The sequence below is a fragment of the Dreissena polymorpha genome, chromosome 15 (genome assembly GCF_020536995.1).
Source record: "Dreissena polymorpha isolate Duluth1 chromosome 15, UMN_Dpol_1.0, whole genome shotgun sequence".
NCBI classification, from domain to species: domain Eukaryota; kingdom Metazoa; phylum Mollusca; class Bivalvia; order Myida; family Dreissenidae; genus Dreissena; species Dreissena polymorpha.
This window is the reverse complement of record NC_068369.1, coordinates 9,822,310-9,847,636: the sequence shown is the minus strand read 5'-3', so window position 1 is coordinate 9,847,636 and position 25,327 is coordinate 9,822,310. Positions and strand designations below refer to the sequence as shown.

Below are 25,327 nucleotides of genomic sequence, written 5' to 3'. Positions count from 1 at the left end.
GTATTTCTAACAATGTACAATAGTTATTCTAAACAATATGCAATAGTTATTTTAAACAATATGCACTAGTTATTTTAAACAATATGCAATAATTATTTTAAAATTTTGTTAATTGAAATTAATTAAAACTTTATTAATTATGATTAATTAAAATTATTAAATAAGTTAAAGTGAAAATTTAAATATTACAAATATTTCATAAGATTGTGATTTTAATTGGATTACAGTAAACCAATTTGCTTATAACTTAAACTGAAAGTTCTAATATTGCTTTTCAAACTGAACACATATTAAACTTATTATGATTGTGTTTGAAAAAAGGAGAAGGTGTTTCTATTTCAAAAGCCAACTCCTGAAATATATTTTGGTTTATCATCTAAAACAAAATACATTATTGCCATTTTAAATATTTTGATGTAAAGAATGAAAATGTTTTGTTCCACAATCATCTGAACATTATCCGTGTTATCTTAAACAGAAAGTTAAAAAGCTTTTGTCCGTAAATAATGTTGCACCTTTAATCATAATACAAACATTATAATTATATTGAATCACTAAAATATATACTTTTATTACACTAAGTTTTCATCTCCCAATAAAATTGTTCAAAGGTTATAATTATACAATAAAACTGCCAAAATATCAGAGAATACAATCGCAGTGGTGACTGGAGTATATTCGACGATGAAAAAACGGTTGAGACCCCAATATATTGTTGCATTTACTGTTCCTGTAGCAGGAATGATTTTTACATTACAGTCATATACATTTTACTATTTATTCTAGTCTTTACTATTTAGATTAACATTCCATTATCAGTTGTATATTGTTATACATTAAAGATCTCATAGTGCAATTGTTCCCAGTTATTGGACTGAGGATGTCTAAAGCTGTATTTACATTGAATCACTCGTGCATTTTATATAATACCTAGGAGGGTTGTTTCACAACTAAACTAGAGTTAAACTTTACTATTAACCCTTTTAGTCTACATGCTTGATAATTTAAATATCTACTCAATGTATAGATTACTTTTATATGTGTCCCTCTAACATTGGGCAGTTGCCGCCTTTTTGTGCATGAGATTCTCATGCTTGTCTCTACCAAGGGGTATACAAGGCTTTGTTGAAATTCATGGCCAGTTCAAGAGACACTCAAGGTAACTTTTACCTAAGTCGAGAACAGAGCCATCCCCTCCCCTCTAAATAGTCAATTGTTGTCAATAATTAGAAAGTTTAATTAATTTTGGGAGCTAGTCAACTCGTACCTTAGTCAACTCGTACCTTCGGTCAACTCGCACCCGATTTGGTCAACTCGTACCCGATTTTTGGTCAACTCGTACCCCCACAAGTCAACTCGTACCCGAATTGGTCAACACGTACCCTCCTAAAAATTATTTATATATATCAAATACGTGAAATATGTTTTTGTATATGTTTTTGATATGAATATAGATAAAGGTTATACAAAAAATGTTTGTTTTTTTCAAAAGTAGACAAGTTCATTATTTTTCACACGTGTATAATTATAAAGCACGTCCTTGTCGGCGTTTTGTTTGATAAAATGTTGACTAATAACACCTTTATGACAACAGGACCGTCGGCGATTTGTTAAACAATTTGTTTGTCGTGCATCTAAAATGACACGCGCGGTAGTTGTCGGCATTTTCTTTGATAAAATGTTAGATTGTAAACACCGCATGATGACTTAACCAATTAAAGGTATGATCCACTTTGAAGCTAAAGGATATAATAAACTATTTGGAACTGGTGAGTATGTAAAGTCTAAATTATAATGTACACAATATAAAGTGTATCATTTATTATTTTATATAAAAGCTGTATATATTAAATTTATAAATTATTTGTACATTAATATGTGTATTATAATCATTAAGATTATGAGATTTTGAGTGTAACTTCTTGCGTTGTTTATGGTTCTTTCATTCAGCAATATATAACCACCGTCTGTCGGATTATCTAATTTATTGTAATCTTGTCGATCCCTGCATAGGCAAATAAATTTAAAATTCATATAAACATCATTAAATCTCAATAAAAACATCATCAATATTCAATTTACTAAACTGATCAACTTCCAATAATTCTCGCGTGTATTGCGCTGTGTGAAGTAGCAACTGGCCTTTATTGATCAATGTCGATTAATTAAGAGATTAAAGAGATAACGGTCTGTGTTCATTGATTGATTGAGTGTCGTATTAACCTAATATAGTTAACATTGAGAACAATTACTAAATCATATAGAAATTAGTTATGTAGAACATGATTATTAAGTTGAAACTATTATCCTAAAGAGTATACTAAATATTGATGCACGCATAAATCATGTTTATAAAACAGAACTGTTATTATTAATTTTTTTAGAAATTATCTTTAATATGATTTTTAATATGATAATTAGCGTATGATTAAGTAAATAAACATAAATTATGTAAATAAAACAGAGCAGTATATTTTAAATTTTGTAGAAATTGGCCTCAAAGAAAATGTTCAATTATAATAAAAACATTAAGGTATAAGATTATTATTATTTAATTATATAAATATTAAAATGGTAAGCAGCGCAACTTAAAGGCCAATTTCGTAAATTATGTAAACGGTCTCCAAATGGAGAGATAAAACGTTTTCAATTAAAAAGACCATTTATTGTATAAGCAAACCAAAATGACCGATATATATGATAAATTACGTCTTCGGTGAAAAGTTTCTCTTCCACAATTGACATAGTAACACGACTAAATGTACGTTAGAGTAAGAGTATCTTTACTTGATGTATTAATTAAATACATTATTTAATTAGAATTTCATACGGATGGATTTGAACGGATTTTGTAATATATTGTTGATTAACTTTTGGACTTGGATGTATTGGACTTTGAAACATTATGTAAGGAACTGAATAAAGAACACAGAACTATCAATAGAGTTATCTGTATACGAGTTATAACGCAACAATTGTATATATCGTCCGCAGATTCCTTCTTTGTATTTCTGTCCGCAAATCCACATCGATTTTTTGGCGGCCGATTGCAGTATTCTGCGCTCAGCCGCCATTGGTGTATTGTACTATGTACACTAATACCAAGATTAGCAGAAAGCAGGCCCCATATGTATATACAATGATAACTGATGTATTTATGGAACGTGAATTATATATAACTAATTTACGTTTTTAAATAACTAATTCAATATTGCTTACAGTTATTTAAAAAAAATAAAATGGCATTGTCATAATAGAATTCGGCATTAATCTTATTTTTGCCACAATACAAAAAAAATGAAACCAAGAAATTTGTATCAGAACGATTTGTATACTTTTTAGGTGTCACACTTGCTCAGTACAACAGAATTATTTGGTCAACTCGTACCTGCAATAAACATAAAAAACATCAAATGCATGCAAACACCCATCGCAATTTGTTTCCATAAAGAACAAATATTAAAAAGGTACGAGTTGACCAATCTGAAAAATGACTAAAGTACGAGTTGACCAAATCGGGTACGAGTTGACTAGGGTAAGAGTTGACTTAGGTACGAGTTGACTGGAAACCTTAATTTTTATTAGTATTTGTCAAATATGATTCGATTTTATTATTAAATTTTATTAGTTTAAGTATTTAAAAAATTTATAAAGCAGTGATTTTTTAACTTGTGCTTATATGGAACAACAGAGAGTCGAAATAAAAATGTGCCTTGTATGATTAAGGAGTTTAAATTTGTTTGTAATCAGTATTAAGGGTTTACGAAGGGAATCCTGTTACAATTCCAATGCCACGATCGCAAAATAAGTTAATTTCAGTATTTGATTTCGTTTAATGCTTACCGCAGTTCCAATCGTGTTTATATTAAAAACAATTGAAAGTCCCTTAAATAAGCGCAAAGTTAGGAGCCTATAAAACCGGTTAAAATGACAATGGCGCGCATGTGTTTGTAACCCATGTAGCTGGTAACACTATTTTAATTCGTATACCGGCATACCTGGAATTCCGTTTCCGGTACACGAGCGAACTGGATGGCTTATTACGCAAAAAGCAGAATTTCGTGTTGTTTAAAGGCCCGATAGGCAATAATATATAAACAATGGCTGACGACAATTTAGATGACTTCTTTGCAAAGAAGGACAAAAGCAAGAAGAAGACAAAGTCATCAAAACTAACTCCAAGTGACATTCTAGCAAAATCGGAAGAATCTGTCAAAAAAGAGAAAAAGTCGAAAAAAGACAAAGACAAGACACAGTCTTCAAATTCGTCCACAATAACAGACATTTCAGGATTAATTGTAAACCCCAAAGAGGTTTGGGTTCGTTATAGATCCACTCCTCATTCTTTCTGAAAAGTTTTTGTGGTCGCATATGTTCAGTTTATAAAACGTTTTCGACGCATGGTGGCACTTTGTTAGCATGCCTTTCATCATTATTTGCTTGCCAAACACAGTGGCAACTTTATTGCATAGTTGTCAACTATAAAACTTAAAAAAATAAATATTTTACTTAAAGGCTCTATAAAGGTGAAGATACGTTATTATTTACAGATTTTTAAATATTTTTGTCATATTTTATTTATGTAGGTTGTCAAAAAACAAAATATATATATATATATGCTATTAGACATAATAATAAAAATGTAAGCAATACAACTTGTTTTGAGCTCAAAATAAAGTGTCCTCCTAGTCAATTGTGTTTACAAACAATCAGTTTATTTACATCGCTGTTTACTCGCGAAAGAGAAAGTGAAAGTGACTCAGGTCACCAAAAATATAACGATGACTTTAAAAGTCACTATCACGCTCACCAATACATACGGCTACTGTATTATGCTATATAAAAACATTCGACAACAAGTAGTACCATACGATGGTTAATTACAATAGGAAGACCCTAAAAACAAGTAACATTGATGTAAAAACGTTATATTACAAGCATTCGGCAAGTTTTAAGCATCTAAATATCGTTCCACGATGTAATCTACTTTCGCTTTCGAGTCAGGATCGGATTCATTCCGGTTGCGTTCATTTGCATAATTTATACAAGCCATTTTCACATTCGCTAAGTTCCAGTTACCCAGAATTCATTTTGATTTCACAAAATGATTATTCATGCGAGCTACGTCATGCTTCCGACGCTTACAGTTTCCAATCTCGTGTTCGCCCGTAAATGTTCTGATATTTCACGGGAGATATAAATGGAATTATTTGTGGCCACAAAAAAATAATTCAAGAATTTTGTATCTCGTTAAATCAATTCTTCCAGACAACATCTAACGTTGAAATTTTGCTAAAAGGAACATTGACTTTTTTATGGGTTAGCTTTATTTAACGAAATATTCAATATTTTTTAGCATGATTGTTACTTTAACGTTTTCGGGTATCACTCACAAAGTAGGTCTCTTCTAAATGGTTAAAACGTTTGTAGTGATCTAATAAGTTACTTTCTGCTGGTAACAAGTTGTTAAAATAGAATTAAAATTGAAATTTCTTTCGGCTATTTTTATCATATGTCAACGCTCTGAGGCTACACATCACGTTAGTTGCAAAAATGTGAACATTTCTTCCAATTGTAAAAAGGGTTTATCTTCCATAATTCTTAACAATGTTGTACCTAGGCTGTGTAATTAGCAGTTTTTATGCAAGACTAACTGAAATCCGGTAAAAATGAGACCAATTGATATGCATAATAATTGGATTTGTGACCTTTATAGAGCCTTTAAGTGTTTGTTTTCAGTCACTTCTACTTACTGCTATTTCACCAAGTCCATGTCCAAGTCCAGACTCCTCTGGGAGTCCATATGCACTCCTTCATACACATGGGTGCAGTTCAGCGCACGGAATCCGTGTGCTTCACTGAACAGAGTTACAGACGTCGTTCGAGACAAATTGAGGAAAATAATGAATAAACTTCATAACCATGTTAAATTTACCTGAATGGAAACCTACGGATGTTATCCTTTGCATGCATCCGATAAAAACATGACTATGTTTCAACACACTTTTCTCGCTGACATTGTTATGTTTAAATTTGAAACAGTGTATTCTGTATTGAATACCACATCGTTATCGACTTTTTGGCTCCAACACATAACGCGACGTATAAACTATAGGTGTAATGCGACCTGACCTATATTGGGTCAATTTTCCAATATGGCGGATACAGCGTACAAAACAAAACCTTCGTCAATACAAATCATTTATTTCTTGCTTTAATGGTAACATTTGGATGAGTTAGTGGGTTAGATAGGTACATTTTAATAAGCTCTTGCAGTTTCAGTGTTCATTAACCTTTGAATTGTTGATAACATTTTGCACTCATGGACAAGAGAGAGCGCATTGCAACTCTCAGTCTAAGCTGAGAGTTGAATTATTGAAACTACTATTTCACCATGTCCACTAAAAGTGAAAGTATAACAGCACAGAATGAATATTAGTAGATTATAATATATGGGTAACTAGGTATGCAAAGCACTTGTAAACAACTTGTTTTGTAATACTTAAAGCCTGTTAGCTCATATGTTTTAGCGCTGGACTACAGATCACAGGTGGTTAGCGTGTGGCTATGATATTAATTAGTGAAAACATCATTTTGAATGATAAATAATCATATTATTACGAAAAATTAACTTATCTGAAAAAAAAATATTTCACTATCAAATATATATATAACAAGGTATGCAACTCAAAATCACCCCAAAACGGGGTGCATCGCTTTGAACAGCCATATCTTCATCAATTGTGCAGCGATTTTCACGATCTCGGTCTTATTCAACGCAGAAATGAATTTCCTTTCTGGAAATGTATATGTCTTGCAATATTTTTACAAATGCTGGGTCAACTTTTAAGAAATAACACGATACACAACACGCATGACCCAGTTGACAGTGATCATGCATTCTTTATGAATGAAATCTCCAGTTGTAAAGACACACCTCCGCATTGGACCAATGAAATCACTCGTATGTTTAAAATGTCAATTAGTTGAAATGTATGTAAACAAAGGTTTCAAACGGCGCTGGACAGCGAGTCTTAATGCAGAATGTAACGACAAGAACGGTAATAATGTTTTTTCATACGTTTTATTGAATTATGGTATCGAACTACATGAACTTTGTAGGGAAGTTGCCCTTTACTTTTTCAGTCTTAAAGAGTTTGAAAATGGTTACGTTTGCTTGAAAAACATGGCCGCCAAGGGGCGGGGCATTTTTCCTTATATGCCTATATATTAAGGCTATAGTAAAATCTTGTTAACACACTAGAGGCCACATCTATAGTCCGATCTTCATGAAACTCGGTCAGAAGATTCATCCCAATAATATCTTGGAGGAGTTCAAAAATAAAGCCGGTTGGTTGAAACACATGGCCACCACGGGGGCGGGGCTATTTTCCTTATATGGCTATAGTAAAACCTTGTTAACACTCTAGAGGTCACATTTATTTTCCGATCATCATGAAACTTGGTCAGAAGATTTGTACCAATGATATCTTGGATGAGTTCAAAAATGGTTTTGGTTGCTTTAAAAAATGGCCACCAGGGGCGGGGCATTTTTAACCAGGTTTTTCAAAGAAAAAAACTGGTTATTAGATTGGCAAATGTCGGCGGGCAGGCTGGCTGGCGTGCTGGCGGTTGGAACAAGCTTGTCCGGGCCATAACTCTGTCGTTCATTGTCAGATTTTAAAATCATTTGGCACATTTGTTCACCATCATTAGACAGTGTGTCGCGCGAAAGAATTACGTTGATATCTCTAATGTCATGGTCACAATTTGAGTTTGAAGGTGAAAAATGGCCATAAATGAGCTTGTCCGGGCCATAACTTTTTTCGTTCATTGTCAGATTTTAAAATCATTTGGCACATTTGTTCACCATCATTAGACGGTGTGTCGCGCAAAAGAATCACGTCAATATCTCCAAGGTCAAGGTCACAATTTGAGTTTGAAGGTCAAAAATGGCCATAAATGAGCTTGTCTGGGCCATTACTATGTCATTCATTGTGAGATTTTAAAATCATATTGCAAATTTGTTCACCATTATTGGACGGTGTGTCGCACGAAAGAATTACATCAATATCTCCAAGGTCAAGGTTGTCACAACTAAAAATAGATTAATTTTGAAACAACTATGTAACTATGAACAATCAGTAACAATGCACATTTTGATTGAGTTGTCTCTCTTTATCAGACTTTTTTTATGCCCCCCTTCGAAGAAGAGGGGGTATATTGTTTTACACATGTTGGTCGGTCCGTCCACCAGATGGTTTCCGGATGATAACTCAAGAACGCTTAGGCCTAGGATCATGAAACTTTATAGGTACATTGATCATGACTGGCACATGACCCCTATTGATTTTTAGGTCACAAGGTCAAAGGTCAAGGTCACAGTGACTTGAAATAGTAAAATGGTTTCCAGATTACTATTCAAGAATGCTTATGCCTAGGATCATGAAACTTCATAGCTAGATTGATCATGACTAGCAGATGACCCATATGAATTTTCAGGTCACTAGGTCAAAGGTCAAGGTCACAGTGACTCGAAACAGTAAAATGGTTTCCGGATGATAAATCAAGAATGCTTACACCTAGGATCATGAAACTTCATAGGAACATTGATCATGACTGGCAGATGACCCGTATTGATTTTCAGGTCACTAGGTCAAAGGTCAATGTCACACTGACTTGAAACAGTAAAATGGTTTCCGGATGATAACTCAAGAATGCTTACGTCTAGGATCGTGAAACTTCATAGTTACATTGATCATGACTGGCAGATAACCCGTATCAATTTTCAGGTCACTAGGTCAAAGGTCACAGTGACTTGAAACAGTAAAATGGTTTCCGGATGATAACTAAAGAATAATTAGGCCTAGGATCATGAAACTTCATAGTTACATTGATCATGACTGGCAGATGACCCCTATTGATTTTTAGGTCACTAGGTCAAAGGTCAAGGACACAGTGACAAAAAACGTATTCACACAATGGATTCCACTACAACTGACAGCCCATATGGGGGCATGCATGTTTTACAAACAGCCCTTGTTTTCTAATTGAAATCAAGGTCAATTTTACACAAAGGGGTTAACAATACACATTTTGAATTGTCTCCCTTTATCAGACTTTTTTTCAACTGAAAACCTGGTTTTGGGACAATTTTGTCCCTTGTTCCTTCTTATATGGCTATATATGGCTATAGTAAAACCTTGTTAACACTCTAGAGGCCACATTTATTGTCCAATCTTCATGAAATTTGGTCAGAAGATTGGTCTAAATGATATCTTGGATGAGATCGAAAATAATTATGTTTGCTTGAAAAAATGGCTTCCAAGGGGCGGGGCATTTTTCCTTATATGGCTATAGTAAAACCTTGTTAACACTCTAGAGGCCACATTTACTGTCCAATCTTCATGAAACTTGGTCAGAAGATTCATCCCGATAATATCTTGGACGAGTTTAAAAATAATGCCGGTTGGTTGAAAAACATGGCTGCCAGGGGGTGGGGCTTTTTTCCTTATATTGCTATAGTAAAACCTTGTTAACACTCTAGAGGCCACATTTATTTTCCGATCTTCGTGAAACTTGGTCAGAAGATTTGTCCCAATAATATCTTGTTATCTCAGGTGAGCAACTTTTGGCCTTTCAGGCACTCTTGTTACACAATTAATACCTGGACACATCATTTATCTGTTATTTATATAGACAAAACAGCTTTATGTTCATTATAAATGCAGCTAGTGTCATCGGAATATTGTTGGTAAGAAATTTCTTTTTTGAAAAATGCAGCAATTTTTAAATCCCAATCAGGACATGAGTGTGTAAAACCTTGAAATGGGAAAATTTGGGTCTTAAAATATTGATATTGGGAATTGTGTCTATTTAAATTTAAATGTCTTGTTATTAAAAAATAATAGCACAACTCCTCTAAATGTTTGTTTTGATGCCTTTTTGCTGAAATGCTCATTTTCAGCGCTCTTTTGATTTGTTGACTTGTAGATAATCCCCTTTTGAAAATTGATGCCATTTTCCTTTTTGGGGAATTAGTTTTGACGCTCATCAGAATTTTTTTATTTTGTTTAATTGGGAAAGTGTTTTTTACGGGCGCTTCAGGTTTTTTTTTCCACTTTTTGGGAAGATAGCCCATGGCTTTGGAATTGGGAATTTTATCGGCATTTTCATGAAATTGCGAAAATAAATTCATTCAAATTAAAAGAAAAAAAAATCATATAATACTTTGTTAGATGTAATTGAATTAAAATTGAGATAAAATACACATAAGACTTCTTTCAAAAAAAAAAAAAAAAAAAATTTTTTTTTTTTTTTTTTGGCAATTGGGAATTTTTTGCCACATTTTGGGAAAAAAGTATACTTTTTGGGATTGGGAACATAGCCGAATTTCGGCTATAAAATCAGGCAAAAAAAAACCCTGCGCTTTAAAATGAAGGAAAAAATCGTAGGCATGATTTGACAATCTATCCCATGCGTCCACCCAGTAACTTTTGCTCATTTTCTGTTTTTAAAAATAGCTATATAAATTACTGATAATAATTAAAAATATTTTGGTATCGGACAGTTACTAGTTCAAAAAAACTTTAAATACACAAAAACTTTTCACATCTCCTGTCCTTCAATCTTGCTATCTTCTGCACGCTTTTATTTAGTTGGTTGTTTTATTGTTTGTTTGTTCATTTTGTACACTTACCAGTACAGCATTTTTCCAATATACATTCCTTTGGATTCATACCAGTTATATTGGGTTACAAGTATTATTTTCCCATCATTATTATTGGTCAGTAATGTAATACTAGTATCCTGTTGACTGTGCACATTAATGTTATAAAAAATCATAATAGTCGGCTAAAAGAAAGTAGTGTGGTGTTAATTTGATCCAAAGTTTAAGCATTTCTTCCTGTAAATGAAAAAGGCTGCCATGGTACAGTGTACAAATGCATGCTTTTGTTGTCATGTTGTATATTGGATGACAACAGTTGCACTAATTTATTTCAGCAGATTTATGGAAAACCAGGTTTAATGCATATTGGTAAAGTGTCTGTCTGATCGGGGACAAAGCTCTCCGTCTACACAGGATTTTTGTTAAGAAGACACTCCTTTAAACAATAAAGTCTTTAAAAGCAGAAAGTGTCATCCCTGATAAGCCTGTGGATACAGCACTGGCTAATCTGGTACGACTTTATTAAGCCTATTTTTCTCAGAGCGTTGCAGGAAAAACAATTCTTCACTGCCTTTCATATTAAAAATCTCGTTCTTTAGTCATGGATGAAAAGCCCATCATTAAATTAGGGAGTTTTACAATTATTTGGTTATGTTTTGCATGATGTATTGTACTTCATAAAGAATGCTGTAATTAGAGCTGTTTAAGAAGAACTCAATATCTAACTATAGACAGCACAGTAATGAAATTTCTAGATTAAAAGTATTCTTTATATTAAGTCTAAGAATGGCCGTTTTTTCATCAGAATCAGCAAATAATAACTTCGTGAATTTATCATTAACACATAATGAAGCATGGATGTCAAATCATTAGCTTTATTCCCTTTATTGTAGATACATAAATTAATAGGCCAAAAATATTTGCGTTTTGTCACTATAGACATTATCCACCAAATTAAAATCTTCTGATAATAATATTGTGTTTTGCCTTTTTGACTTATGGTTTGCGCTAAGTGTGTCTGTCAGTCTGTCCGTCAGTCTGTCCGTCAGTCTGTCACATTTTTCTGGATCCTGCGATAACTTTAAAAGTTCTTCATATTTTTTCATGAAACTTGAAACATGGATAGATGGCAATATGGACATAATGGACGTTATTATGCACGTCATTTCAGTTTGTTTCTACGTCAAAAATTATGGTTGCTATGGCAACAAATATTTAAAAAAAAAAAAAATTAATCTGACAACGGAGGAGCCGGTAGGGGACATATATTGCTTGGCTATAGTTTTGTAAATAATAAATCATGCACTAACGTCACTCCTTTTTGTTTCCACCATCCTTATAATGTAAAGCAAAAACCAAAGTTTCTGTTAATGCTGCATCTTGTATATTTTTAACGATATCATTTAATTTTAATATATGCGATTACATGGATTTAACTATTCTGGTCATACATGCTTAAACCTTGATATTTGCTTTTTAAAACTTTAAAATGTCACAACTTATAAAGGTCCTCGCATTTCTTAATGGGTTGTGATTGTATTTTATGTTTGTTTAATTTTGTGGATCAATTAATCTTCATTGAATTGCACTTTATTGTCCAATAAAATCAAGTCTTGTATAACTCTTCAAATTGGTTTTGTGATACATGTATGTGTCACTCAGCCTGGATACAGATTTGAAGCCAGGCTAAACAGGGACAACACTTTCCGCCTAAACTGGATTATTGCTACGACGAGACTTTCTTTTAATAACAAAAGCGAATATTGTGGTGCCTGATTAGCCTTTGCAGACTGCATAGGCTAATCTGGAACAACATTTTATGCACATGCATTAGCATTTAATGAGCGCGACTCATACACCGTGTTGTTTTTAAGGAGGAGGAATGGAAGGAGGTGGAGGAGGAGAAGGAAAAAGATTACTCTGGACTGCGGATAGCCAACCTGCAGATCGCGTATGTTTATAGATGTATAGCTCTCATTTTCCCTAGTTTTAGATTTTAATTCAATTTAGCCGGGCTCTGTGAAATGAGGTTTAATGCATAAAGTGTCATCCCAGATTAGCCTGTGCAGTCTAATCAGGTACAATACTTTCTGCCTAACCTGGATTCTTGCTAAGAAGAGACTCTTTAAACGAAAAATATCAAAAGGGGAAAGCGTCGTCCCTGTTTAGCCTGTGCAAATTGCACAGGCTAATCTGGGATGACACTTTACTTGCATGCATTAAACCCCCTTTTTACAGACCACAGCCCAATTACAGCCATTACACTATATACAAGGAACAGTCAAGGGAGGTACAGAATCATTTGCAAATCTGCATTTGTGTTCATCATGCAGTAATATAACAAATCATATGTCTTGAAACATCTAAGGCTTGTATTTGTGGAATTATGGCGTGAATATATCAAATATACATATAATAAGTATTTTATTATCCCCACGTGCGTCTGTCTGTCCGCCCCTCCTGGCCACCTGCTCCTCCTACACTATAAGCACTAGAACCTTGAAACTTACATACATGGTAGCTATGAGCATATGTGCGACGGTGACAGTGATGGAATTTTGATCTAACCCTTGGGTCGAAAGTTATGGGGGTTGGGGCGGGGCCGGGTCAGAGATTTTCACTTATTTTTATGCCACGGGTATGGGTGCATTGGCCATAACTTTTGCAATATTGATGATAGCAACTTGATATTTGGCATGCATGTGTATCTCATGGAGCTGCACATTTTGAGTGGTTACAGGTTAAGGTCAAGGTCATCCTTCAAGGTCAAAGGTCAAAAAAACAAATCCAAGGGAAGTAATAAGCTTTAAAGGGAGGTAAGTAAATAACCTGCCAAATGATATAAAAAAATTAAATAAATCAAAGTGGCGCATAGAGTTACACAGTAGTGGCGCAGAGATGTATTTAGTATTCAATTGTTTGTGTTAACTCATCTGTGAAATAGTTTAGCTCATCCATCTAATGTTTATACAAGGGATTATAAAATATTGGCTCAAAGGGACACCTGTATATGAGAGAAGAGATAGAATGCAGTCAAGCATAAAAAGCATGAGAAACTCATGGAATAGAGCCTCAAGAATCTATAAAAGGGCTGAAACTTACAATTTGTGCAATTACAATTTTAGACTCATTACTGAAAATCTGTCAAAATGTTCAAGTGGAAAAAATGTGAGAAACAATTTAAAGCAAGATGGACTTTGAACAGGCACATCAAAGACAGACATGAAATTCAACATATTCATTGTTGTGTACAAGATTGCGATAGACAATTTCTGAGACGCTACTATTTAGTCAACCATTTAACCTCAAAACATAACTTTTCCATAACAGAAGCAAGAAGATTGGCTATAAGAGAGCATGTTCAGCCATCTCATAAGTCATTCCAATTAGGATGACATGTACATAATTGACTACAGTGAAGTTGATTCATTATTAGATTTGTTAGGAGAGCAGGATGAGGAGGAGAAATTAGGGTATAGATTTTTACTCATTTTTTAGGTTATTTTACATGAACTTCTTCAATTCTACATTGAATTACTTCAAATTTATTCTGAACATCTCTTATGACAATACGGTCAATCTCAACTATGCATGGCCCTATTACCAACCCTGGGGCGCCCCTTGTCAAACATGCGGCGCGGGGATACGTGTCGGCCTCTGCCGTGCCATTTCTAGTTTATATTTGTATTTCTTTTTTAAATCATTTTAAAGAAACATATAGTATTTTTAGATATGTTCAATTATTCTGACGATACCCAGTTTTCGGTTGTTTGTTAATAGCTTAAATTTACAATAGTTTATATGCATGTTGATTGCCACCAGTTTGTAAATAGCTTAATTAGTCCCCTACCAGTGAAACCAGAGGGGACTTGCGGTTTGCGCTCTGTGTGTAAGTCAGTCTGTTACACTTTTCTGGATCCTGTGATAACTTATATATATATTGGTGATTGTGCATGTCATTTCATTTTGTTCCTACATCAAGAATTCTGGTTGCTATGGCAACAAATAGGCTAGGAATATTGCTGAAAATGGTGGATCCTGCAATAACTTTAAACGTTCTTCATATTTTTTCATGAAACTTGAAACATGGACAGATGGCAATATGGAGATCATGCATGTCATTTCATTTTGTTCCTATGTCAAGAATTCTGGTAGCCATGGCAACAAAAGGACTAGCAATATGGCTGAAAATGGTGGAGTTTCACCGGTAGGGGACTTTTATTGATTGGCAATAGTCTTGTTTACACTAGTTTATATATGCATGTTCAATGCCACCACATTGAGGAAATGAGCTGTATCTGTCAATCAAATGGCTGCTTAGTCAGGTGTGAATATCTTCTAAGTAGGGTGTGAAAACTTTTCAAAAGTCATGGTTGGTAATTGAATGAAGGGACCAAATAATATATAAGTAAAAAAACATCTTTCTGTTACATTTAAAAAAAAACGGGACGTATTATAGTTTCACCTTGGCGGCGGGCGGGCGGCGTCCACAGCAGTGTCTGCTCTCTAATTAAAATAGTTTTTATCCGATCTTCACCAAACTTGGTCAGAAGTTGTATCTAGACAATATCTATGTCAAGTTCGAATATGGTTCATGCCTGGTCAAAAACTAGGTCACAGGGTCACTTATTGCATTTCAAGCATTTAGCATAGTGTCTGCTCTCTAATTGAAGTATTTTTCATCCGATCTTCACCAAACTTGGTCAGAAGTTGTATCTGCACAATATCTAGGTCAAGTTCGAATATGGGTCATGCCGGGTCAAAAACTAGGTCACGGGGTCACTTAGTGCATTTCAAGCATTTAGCATGGTGTCCGCTCTTTAATAGAGGTAGTTTTCATCCGATTATCGCCAAACTTGGTCAGAAGTTGAATCTAGACAATATTTAGGTCAAGTTTGAATATGGGTCATGCCGGGTCAAAAACTAGGTCACAGGGTCACTTAAACCATTTCAAGCATTTAGCATGGTGTCCGCTCTCTAATTGAAGTAGTTTTCATCCGATTTTCACCAAATTTGGTCAGAAGTTGTGTCTAGACAATATCTACATGTAGGTCAAGTTCAAATATGGGTCATGCCAGGTTAAAAACTAGGTCATGGAGCACTTAGTGCATTTCAAGCATTTAGCATGGTGTCCGCTCTCTAATTGAAGTAGTTTTCATCCGATCTTCACCAACTTTGGTCAGAAGTTGTGTCTAGATGATATGTAGGTCAAGTTCAATTATGGGTCATGGTAAAGTTATCAATTTGTCCAAAGCCTTAAAACGGGCGTATCTTGTGACAGTTTGGCACTCTTGTTCATTAAATCTTTTTAACCAGGTTGAAAACAAAGTTTAAAAACCTGGTTATTGAATTAGGGTACAGTTGTACATGTATGTTAGGCAGGCAGACAGCGTGAAACAGATGTTATGGTCTATCACTTTAGTTTGTAGAAACTGATGTTCATAAAACTAGGAATGTAACAAGCCTGCATATGGAGACCTCGCATGGGCTTGTATTTGGGGTTTGTTGGGTAGAAGTCAAGGTCACACTTATAAAAAATTAAAAACGATGCCGCTTCATAACTTAAGTTTAGTTGGAGATGCTGCTCCGAAATCCTTTTGTGTAGGTAGCTTACATGGAGACTTACATGCATGTCACTTGTGGGACTCGTAAAGTAAAGGTTAAGGTCATTGTTACTAAAAATAGAAAAACAGCAAACATGTGGTTTCCGGCCAATAACTTTGACCAATCTTGATGAAACTTTAGATATAGTCAGCTTTTATGGAGATCTAGCTTGGGATTGTATTTAGGGTGTTTTGGGGCAAGGTCATTATTTTGCTAAAAATATAGGAAACCAGTTTTCACTCATTACCCTGAGTTTTGATTGAGATATTTTGTGTGTATTGGAAACATACATGAAAACTGAGCTTGCAATTGCAATTTTGGTGTTATCATCTAAATACCTTTTGCTTGGACCAATCTGCATGAAGCTTAGGATATAGCAAGCCTGTGTGGATTAATTTTGTGTGTCAGGTTAAGGTCAAGGCCACTGTAACTAGAAAAAGAATAAATAGAACCCTTATTACCTTAAGTTTGAATTGATTGTACTTAAATGTGTGTGGGTACAATATGTGCAGACCTTATTTTGGATTGCATTTAAAGCCAGTCAGGTCAAGGACGGTCAAGGTAACTTTTACTCAAAATAGAAAATTGGTTTGCGGTAAATAAATTGAGTTTGGATAGAGGTTATGGCTCTGAAATGTTGTAATTTGCTTAATTAATTACATAACATGGTGGTTCATTTTGGGCAAGTCAGCTAAATGTCAAAATCACTCTTACTGAGAATAGAAGAAAAACTGTTTCTTCTCAATTACTCAAAGTTTCATTGGAGATATTGTTCAGAAATGCTATGCTTATGTTTATAAATGTAAACCTAGCTTTAAATTTCAAAAAAAGGAGAAAACCCGTCTTTTTATAGATCAAGTTTTGATGTGGGAATTTGTATTAAATTTTGTATCTTGATGGGTTACATTCAGACATGCATTAGGGACTACTTGGGTCAAGGTCAAGTTCAGCATGACTTCCATTTGAAAACTTTTTTTTTGCGCAGAAATCATGTGTGTGGATTTCGTTTGAAGGCTGAATTTTTATGCCCCCTTTCGAAGAAAAGGGGATATATATTTTTCGTACTGTCCGTCTGTCTGTCTGTCACACTTTTTCTGTCCGCTCTCTATTTCAAATACTTTTCATCCGATCTTTACCAAACTTGTTCGGAAGTTTTATCTAGACAATATCTAGGTCGAGTTCGAATATGGGTCATGCCGGGTCAAAAACTAGGTCACGGGGGCACTTAGTGCATTTCAAGGATTTAGCATGGTAAAATGCTCATAACTTCTATCAAAGCGTTGGCTATAACTTATGCATTATTTAAGATAAAAACTTGATATTTGGCATGCATGTGTATCGCATGAAGCTGCACATTTTGAGTGGTGGAAGTTCAATGTCAAAGTCATTCTTCAAGGTCAAAGGTCAAAAAAAATATTTAAAAAATCAAAGCGGCATTCTCATGAAGCTGCACATTTTGAGTGGTGGAAGTTCAAGGTCAAGGATATCCTTCAAGGTCAAAGGTCAAAAAAATAAATCATTCAAAGCAGCGTTCGCCTGTAATCCTATTTTCTTTTTTTATCTCGTCCTTTTTCATGAAACTTGTCTTCATTGCTGATCACAGTTTCCGCCTTTATAGATGAAGTTTGTTTTCAAAGGAACTCTTTTCTAAACCAAAATTCAGTCTTAGCAGAAAATGTTGTCCCTGATAAGCCTGTGTGGACTGCACAGGCTACTCTGGGACGACACTTTAGGCATATGAATAAAGCCAACATTTCCCAGAACAAGCGCATATGTTCACAGAGACAAGGTTGAAGAGGGTGAGGAGGAGGGAGATGAAAACCAGGATGAGGATAACGAGGATGGGGAGGGGAAAGAGCGCCGAGACAAGGGAGAGCAGGGGCCCTGGAAGAGCGGGGCCACAACTGTACCTACAGCTGTACAGCCAGAGCACCCAGGTAACCAGCAGAAACCAAAGAAGCCTATTTTTTTAGGTAACCAGGTCAAACGTCAAGGCTACTGGCTTGTAATAGGAAATGTTTTTTGCAGTTTATTTTAAGAATGCTTTTACCTACAATCACGCATGTTATTGATTAAGGTATAATGGTAACAAAAGATGGAGGAAAAAAAGATGTACTTCAGTTTGGCAGGTCGAAGTCAATGTTACAAACTTGCATCATGAAATAAGTTTTTTCATGATATCAAAACGCTTTGACTTATGATAATTTTAATTGATGTACTGGTTACTTGGGAGGAAAGAATGACACCTACTTATTTTGAGGTTAACGTTTTACAGTTCAAGGTTACATGGGTTTGAAACACCAAAACATTGTTTTTGTTCAATATTTTAAGAACACTTTGACCTAAGATCAAGAAAATGGGTGTAATTGTTACTGGTGGTAATGCAACTATTAAGTTTTTAGTCCTGAATTCCAAGGTAAAGGTCAAAGAGCTCTTATCATGGAATTGGTTTCCTCATAATGTCTACAGAATGCTTTAACCTTTTTTCAAAAAAATTGCTATTCCGTTTACTCCAAGGAAAGAAAAATGCTTATTGATTTTGAATTCAATTGGTCATAAATAATGGTTTAAAGGGCTTGTAAATAAAGATTGCTTCCATACAATATCTACATAGTTCTTAGGATGTTATATATTAGTATGCTTGTTATCCTTGACGGCCTGAGGATGATCGCCGATGATTTTCAAAGGGATCTAAGGTCAAGGTAACAAAAACATTGTTATTGCAAGTCAAGGCATAAACAATTTACAAACATTCTTACAACTAAATTCTATCAGAATTTAAGTCTCTGACATAAAGTGTTTTTTTTACTTAATTCTAAGTATATGTATGGACTTCGTGATAAACCTATGCTATTAATAACTCAAACATGACTGTAATACTTTTGGAACCTCAAATTAATATAGAATGCGGTGAAACCATTTATTTTTGTCAGCAAGAAATTTTGTAAAAAAAATTGTTATGGCCCCGGATCGATATATCGGGGGTATATTGTAATTTCGTCAGTTAGTATCCAATTTGTTTGTAATACAAATCGTGGAGGGCAAAATGGGAAGACACTCAGGAGTCACTTACAGGAGGTTGGGCCTGTTTGCCACATGCCAATAAACTAGTCTTTTGTTTTCAGGTGATAGTAATAGACACTAATTATTGTATGCCATTTAAAAGTTCATTTTTTAACGCAAACAATCAAACACTTATCAATATGTTTTTTATTAATTTGTAATACATGCCTAGAATCTATTTCAGTCCTTTATCTGAATCCACTGCGTAGTGGCTGTATAATCTGCACCACCACTGAAAAACACAATACACACAATGGGTGATAAAGTTGTTAACAAGTAGTGTTAATCATTACTATTCTAAGTAAACGAAGTCAACGCATGATTTGATACAGCTTTACTGCATTCCCGTTTTACTGCAATGTGACATGTCAGTTAAATACACTGTTTAATGTACACCGCTTTGTGTCAAAACCAGATTTATCTTGACAGACAAAGTATGTATGAGTCAATTACGTTGGATTTTAATGGCTCATGCCAACTGTAATTCAGTCGTAATTTTGTTCGACATAATTATCAATTAGGATCTTAAATTCATCAATCTTTCCATTGACGTAATAGACGAAAATTAATGCCTGACAAATAATAATTAAAGTTTTTATGCCCCTGGTATGGTTACATATAGCAGTTGGACTGGTCTTCCGGCATTCCGTTTTCTGGAAGTATTTACCCAATGCTCTCAGATATGGAGCTGATTTTGTGTATGTTAGTCTACCCACATGACCTACATGTGAAGTGTGCGTTTTATTTGGTCCTTTGATTTTTTGCAATGTTATGGGCATCGGACTTAGAAATTTTCTCTATAATAACCATTTTCCAAAGGTTGTTTACTACACATTTTCAGATATTGAGCTGTTTTTTGGTGTGAGTCTCCATACAGGTGAAGTGTGAGTTTTTTTTCCGGTGAATTGATTTTTGGCAAACTGCACAGGCTAATCTTGGAGTCACTTTCGGCTCATGCATTAAGGCCTGTTCTCCTAAAGCAAGGCTCATTTCTTCACTGTACTTCCATTCTGATTGTAGCTACCCCTGTAGAAGAGCCAAAGAAGGAGGAGCCTAAGCCGACAGGAAAGTACGTGCCTCCTAGTCAGCGTGCGGCGGCAGCTGCGGGGGGAACCACCACCCCCTCGGGCCCCACTGTGCCCTCTCACCTGCGGAGGAAGAAGGAGATGCCCAACCTGAAGAGTGAGGAGGAGTTCCCCACCCTTGGAGGCAATGCCCCACCCATTCCAGTCGATAGGTACGTTCTCTCAGTTGTTTGTTCCTTGGAGCCAATGCCCCACCCATTCCAGTCGATAGGTACGTTCTCTCAGTTGTTTGGTTTTTTTGTAGTAAAGCATATGCCTTTTGACCATTTGTTGTCCCCTAAAGAATCTAATTAAATTGAAAATGTTCTGAGAGTAACTTGCAGGCTGTTCTGGTTATATGATGGTTGCACATAGCAAATATCAAGTTACTTCTGAGTAGATTGTGTTCACCAGGTTTTTAACAGAGTTGAAAACCTGTTTGTTAGATTTGAGTATGGGATGTGTGTTGAATCAGACTGGATGTGTCCAGTCAATTAGTTTGTATTGACCAAACTTAATGAAACTTACGATATTGCAAATAATACCTAACTTGAGATTGTATTTGGGTCATGTGTGGATTTATTGTCGTAGGAAAATTAGGGAAGCAGTTTTAGCTATATGACTTGAGTTTAGATGGGGATATTCCACTGAAATTCTTAAAGTATGTAGTTCCATGAATACCTATCTTGGAAATGCATAACGGTCCAGTCAGATTAAGGTCACTGTAACTTAAAATAGAATATCAGCAAACGTGATTTCTGGTAAATTACTTTTGTTTTCAGGTGAAAATTTTGATAAAGCAAGCTTGCATCTAGCTTGGGATTTATGCTAATGCAGTCGGCACAGGCTACTCAGAGGCAACACTTTCAGTATTTGTTTAAAGAAAGTATCCTGTAAACAAACATTGATTAAGGTTTAGGTAACACTGTCGTATCTGATTAGCCCCTGTGGACTCGAGAGGCTAATCTGGGAAGATACTTTACACACATGCATTAAGTCCTTTTTTGCATAGAAAGGCTTAATTGTCATGATATTTTACTATTTCTAGTAAGCATTGTTTTTGAACTTTTCTCAGTGATCCAACAAGTTTTAAATGTACACTTTGTTTTCAGTGATCCAACAAGTTTTAAGTGTACACTTTGTTTTCAGTGATCCAACAAATTTTAAGTGTACACTTTGTTTTCAGTCATCCAACAAGTTTTAAGCGTGTACATTTTGTATGCTGTGAACCAACAAGTTTTAAGCGTGTACACTTTGTTCTCAGTGATCCAACAAGTTTTACGTGTACACTTTGTTTTTAGTGATCAAATAAGTTTAAAGTGTACACTTTGTTTTTGGTGATCCAACAAGTTTAGTGTACACTTTGGTGTTGATGATCCAACAAGTTTAAAGTGTACACTTTGTTTTTTGTGATCCAACAAGTTTTAAGCGTGTACACTTTGTTTTCATTGATCCAACAAGTTTTAAGCGTGTACACTTTGTTTTCATTGATCAAACAAGTTTTAAGTATACACTTTGTTTTCAGCGATCCAACCACTTTTGAGCGTGTACAGCACGGTGGTAGACAGATTGACGACCCCACTAAGGTAACTCAACAGCTCTCCCTAGGAAACAAGTTCTCAGCTCTACAAGATTGACACAACCAAAATACTTAGTGGCACCAGTGCAGATTGTGTTTTGAAATACATAAATGTCAGTTGTATAATTTCAAGTATCGCTGATTATGTTTGGAATTTATGTGAACATTGCTTGTGAAATGTTCATAAAACTGAAAAACGTTGTTCGGGCCCATTTGTAGTGTTAAGTAATCAATATCTCTCAATCGCTTAAGAAATGTGCTTATTTTGAAAATGAAACAGTAGTAACAACATTGAGTTTTATAGCTTGTGTTAAAAGTTAAAGGGGGAATCTTTGACTTATTTGATACTAAAATATGTACCTACTGCCTATTGGTATAAGTGATTACGATTTTGCAGAAGAGCATGTTGCTTAAATAAGAAGAAATCACCAATATTTTGATTTCAAAGGTCATGGAATTATTTGAGACATATTCTGGGTAAATAAGGCTTAATGCATGTGTGTAAAGTGTCATCTGAGATTAGCCAGTGCAGTCTGCACAGTCTTTTGAGTAACAATTCTTTCAATGTAAACTGGATTTTCATTTTTAAGAGGCTTCCTTTAAATGATGAATTCCATAAAAGTATAAGTGTCATCCATAATTAGCCTGTGCTGACTGCACAGCCTAATCTGGGACGTTATTTTAGGACATGCATTTAGCCTGCATTTTCACAAGACTCATTTTTTTCTTTCAAAGGTTATGGTATTATTTAATTTTGTTTCAGATCGGGTTCTTTAGCATGGTTTGTGTAATCAATTTTATGGAAATTGTCATGAAATTTTTTCTACATTTTCTTGAATTTTTAAAGGATCTTCTAGTATTAAAATACTCACTTTTTGGTAACATATTGTCTCATTTATGAGTGCTTAATAAGTGTCTGTAGCATCAAGAATAAGCAGAATTAGTAGAAATACAGTAATTAATATCATACTTTCTTGGAATTTTTTAGGAGTTAATTCAAACTTCAGGAAAGACTTGTTTGTCATGTTTACTCTTTATACTGATAATAATGTGGGAAATGATAGCAAAATTTGTATATTTTTTCTTATCTGTTAAATGTTTGAAAAATATTCTTTTCTGTTCAAAATTGTATTTAAAAATATCAAGTGTGTATATGAACATATTGGATATTGCTAAATGTTGGGGTTTCTTGATAATAATTTAAACCAATGTCTTGCATATTCTGTGCTAATTTGTTATGTGCTTTAGGTATGTTGCGATTTAATTAGTGGCATGTTTATGGTTTTTGTTTTGCATAGAGTAGAATTCATTAGTGGAAGCCACAAATCACTATTTGTTGTACATGTATTTCAAAGCTCTTGGATTTTTTTTGTGGAAAAGGCAAAAAGTGTGCATGAATACTGTAGGACAAACTGCACACAAAATGACGACTTTTTATGTGGAAAAAGATGTAATGTAATATTATTTAGTTTATTATGAGCAATCGCAGCCAATTGTTGGTATCCTGAATATACATGTACTTTAGTAAATATTCTGACTCAAGTAAGAGTTTTTCTTTATTTCTAAAGTTTGAGAAGGAAATGTGCATATTCTAATAGCTGAGATTTAAAAATGTTTGTGCTACAACATTAACAATACTCAGATGAGTGGAAACTCAGATCTTATCTTTTGAGTTGAGCTAAAGAGTTCAGAATGTTAATGATTCTCGGCACAGGTGGATACACAAACTTTCTCTGGCCCAGAGGCGACATTGTTACAGTATAAAGAATATCCCATGTATTCTGTGTTCTTCTGTATAAACTGTGGACTAAGGCACTTGATGGCATTACCATTTTGTATCTGCTTCCATATGTGCCATGGGGGGGGGGGGCTAAGCATGATTGACATCAGCAGATTCTTCCATCATATGGGTGTTGTGTCTTGTAAATTGTTTTCAGTCTTTTATGCTTAATCTGATAGGTTTGTTAGGGCTATTTGCACCACAGCTTGCGAAAATGGGTCTTATGCCATATGCAGCCAGTGTAGCCTCAGAAGGGACTGTGCGGCCAATATCTTACATGACTTTATAGTGGATAGGAAGATACAGACCAGACTGTGCGGATGTGATGACTGGTCTGGAGCTATGCTGGCTGCGTATGGCACAAGATGTATGTTTGCTCAGTGTGACTCTTGTGTGATATGGTCCTCATATAAATCATGTTAATTATATTCTAACTGCACAATAGATCTGTGTTTTCTCGTATTACCTAATATAAACGGAATTCCCCAATTACTAAGATTGTTTATAGTGTAATAGCCAATTCACTCCATTAAAATGCTAGAAGAATATGGCAGAAAATATTGACATAATTGTTAACAAATAGGACTACATCTGATGTAAGTTGGCTAGTTAAGTTTTTTTTTAAATAATGCAGTATAACTGAAACAAGAACACTGGTCATTATTTAAAGTTACCTACCGATATTTGTAACCAAACTGTACTATATTTACAAGAAAAGAAGGAACATATATTTTGAAATTGTTCTAATGATAAATGAAGAAAAATAAAGTTAAGATAAGAAAGTGTTGTGTTTTAGTAGCCCTGAAGTAGTGAGGATTTTTAACTCGGCTGTTTTTGGAGAAAACCCGAGGTATTGTCATAGCCAGCTTGTCCGCCGTCCGCGTTGTGCTAAAACCTTAACATTGGCTCTAAAATCAAAGTGCTTCCACCTAAAACTTTGAAACTTCATATGTAGCTGCACCTTGAGGAGTTCAACATGCCACACCCATTTTTGGGTCACTAGGTCAAAGGTCAAGGTCACTGTGACCTCTAATATAAAACTTCTGACAAGCTTTCATTTATTCAAAACTGCACCCGCAGCCGAGCGTTGCACCCGCTATGCGGTGCTCTTGTTATTAACTACATGTAGAAAAAAAATCGACTTTTGCATATTATAGATTTTCTTTGGAAATTCTGTGTATTAAACATCTCGTGGTTCTCGTGATAAAGGTCTTCATCGTGTAGATGTGATATAAAGATCCAAGGTATATTCATCAGTTAATGCGTATCATGCAGTATTCCTGAATGATTCTTAAAAAAGTTGTTCAATCTTTCCAGACATAATTCAATTCATTTTCGGATTATTGACATGAACATTTTACGAGATATAATGTATGCACATATATACTGCCTTTTAGGAATCAAATGTTACACTAATGAAAGCTCGATTTGTCATTGTACATTTAAGTAGTACCCTTGTCGACAATGACCAATCGTGCCTCATTAAACTCATCGAAGTCATACTACGATAATGACGTCAACACATTAATTTATAAACAATTAGCTCAAAATTAAATGAGTTACCCATA

The 25,327-nt window shown here is 34.7% G+C and overlaps 3 protein-coding genes across 10 annotated transcripts in view; all 3 read left to right on the top strand.

The window, feature by feature from the left end:
* LOC127860164 (protein CDV3 homolog) overlaps nt 1–24,541 on the top strand; it is a 337,157-nt gene extending 312,616 nt beyond the window's left edge. For all 3 annotated transcript variants that reach the window (XM_052398056.1, XM_052398053.1, XM_052398051.1), the window contains exon 6: nt 23,228–24,541. The gene's annotated coding sequence lies outside the window, so the exon portion shown is untranslated. The remainder of the gene's footprint in view (nt 1–23,227) is intronic.
* Nucleotides 1–25,327, top strand: part of LOC127860137 (uncharacterized) — a 355,128-nt gene that overhangs the window by 262,288 nt on the left and 67,513 nt on the right. The window lies entirely within an intron of this gene.
* Nucleotides 3,997–24,541, top strand: LOC127860162 (protein CDV3 homolog). 3 transcript variants are annotated; one of them, XM_052398050.1, is made up of 5 exons: nt 3,997–4,298; nt 12,544–12,620; nt 18,056–18,210; nt 20,357–20,632; nt 21,926–24,541. In XM_052398050.1, the coding sequence occupies exons 1-5, from the start codon at nt 4,101–4,103 to the stop codon at nt 21,988–21,990; spliced, it is 771 nt and encodes a 256-aa protein (XP_052254010.1). In that variant the 5' UTR covers nt 3,997–4,100; the 3' UTR covers nt 21,991–24,541. The 3 variants fall into 3 exon arrangements, with proteins under 3 accessions (XP_052254010.1, XP_052254009.1, XP_052254008.1); XM_052398049.1 differs by having other exon boundaries at nt 3,997–4,313; nt 20,357–20,573; XM_052398048.1 differs by having other exon boundaries at nt 3,997–4,313.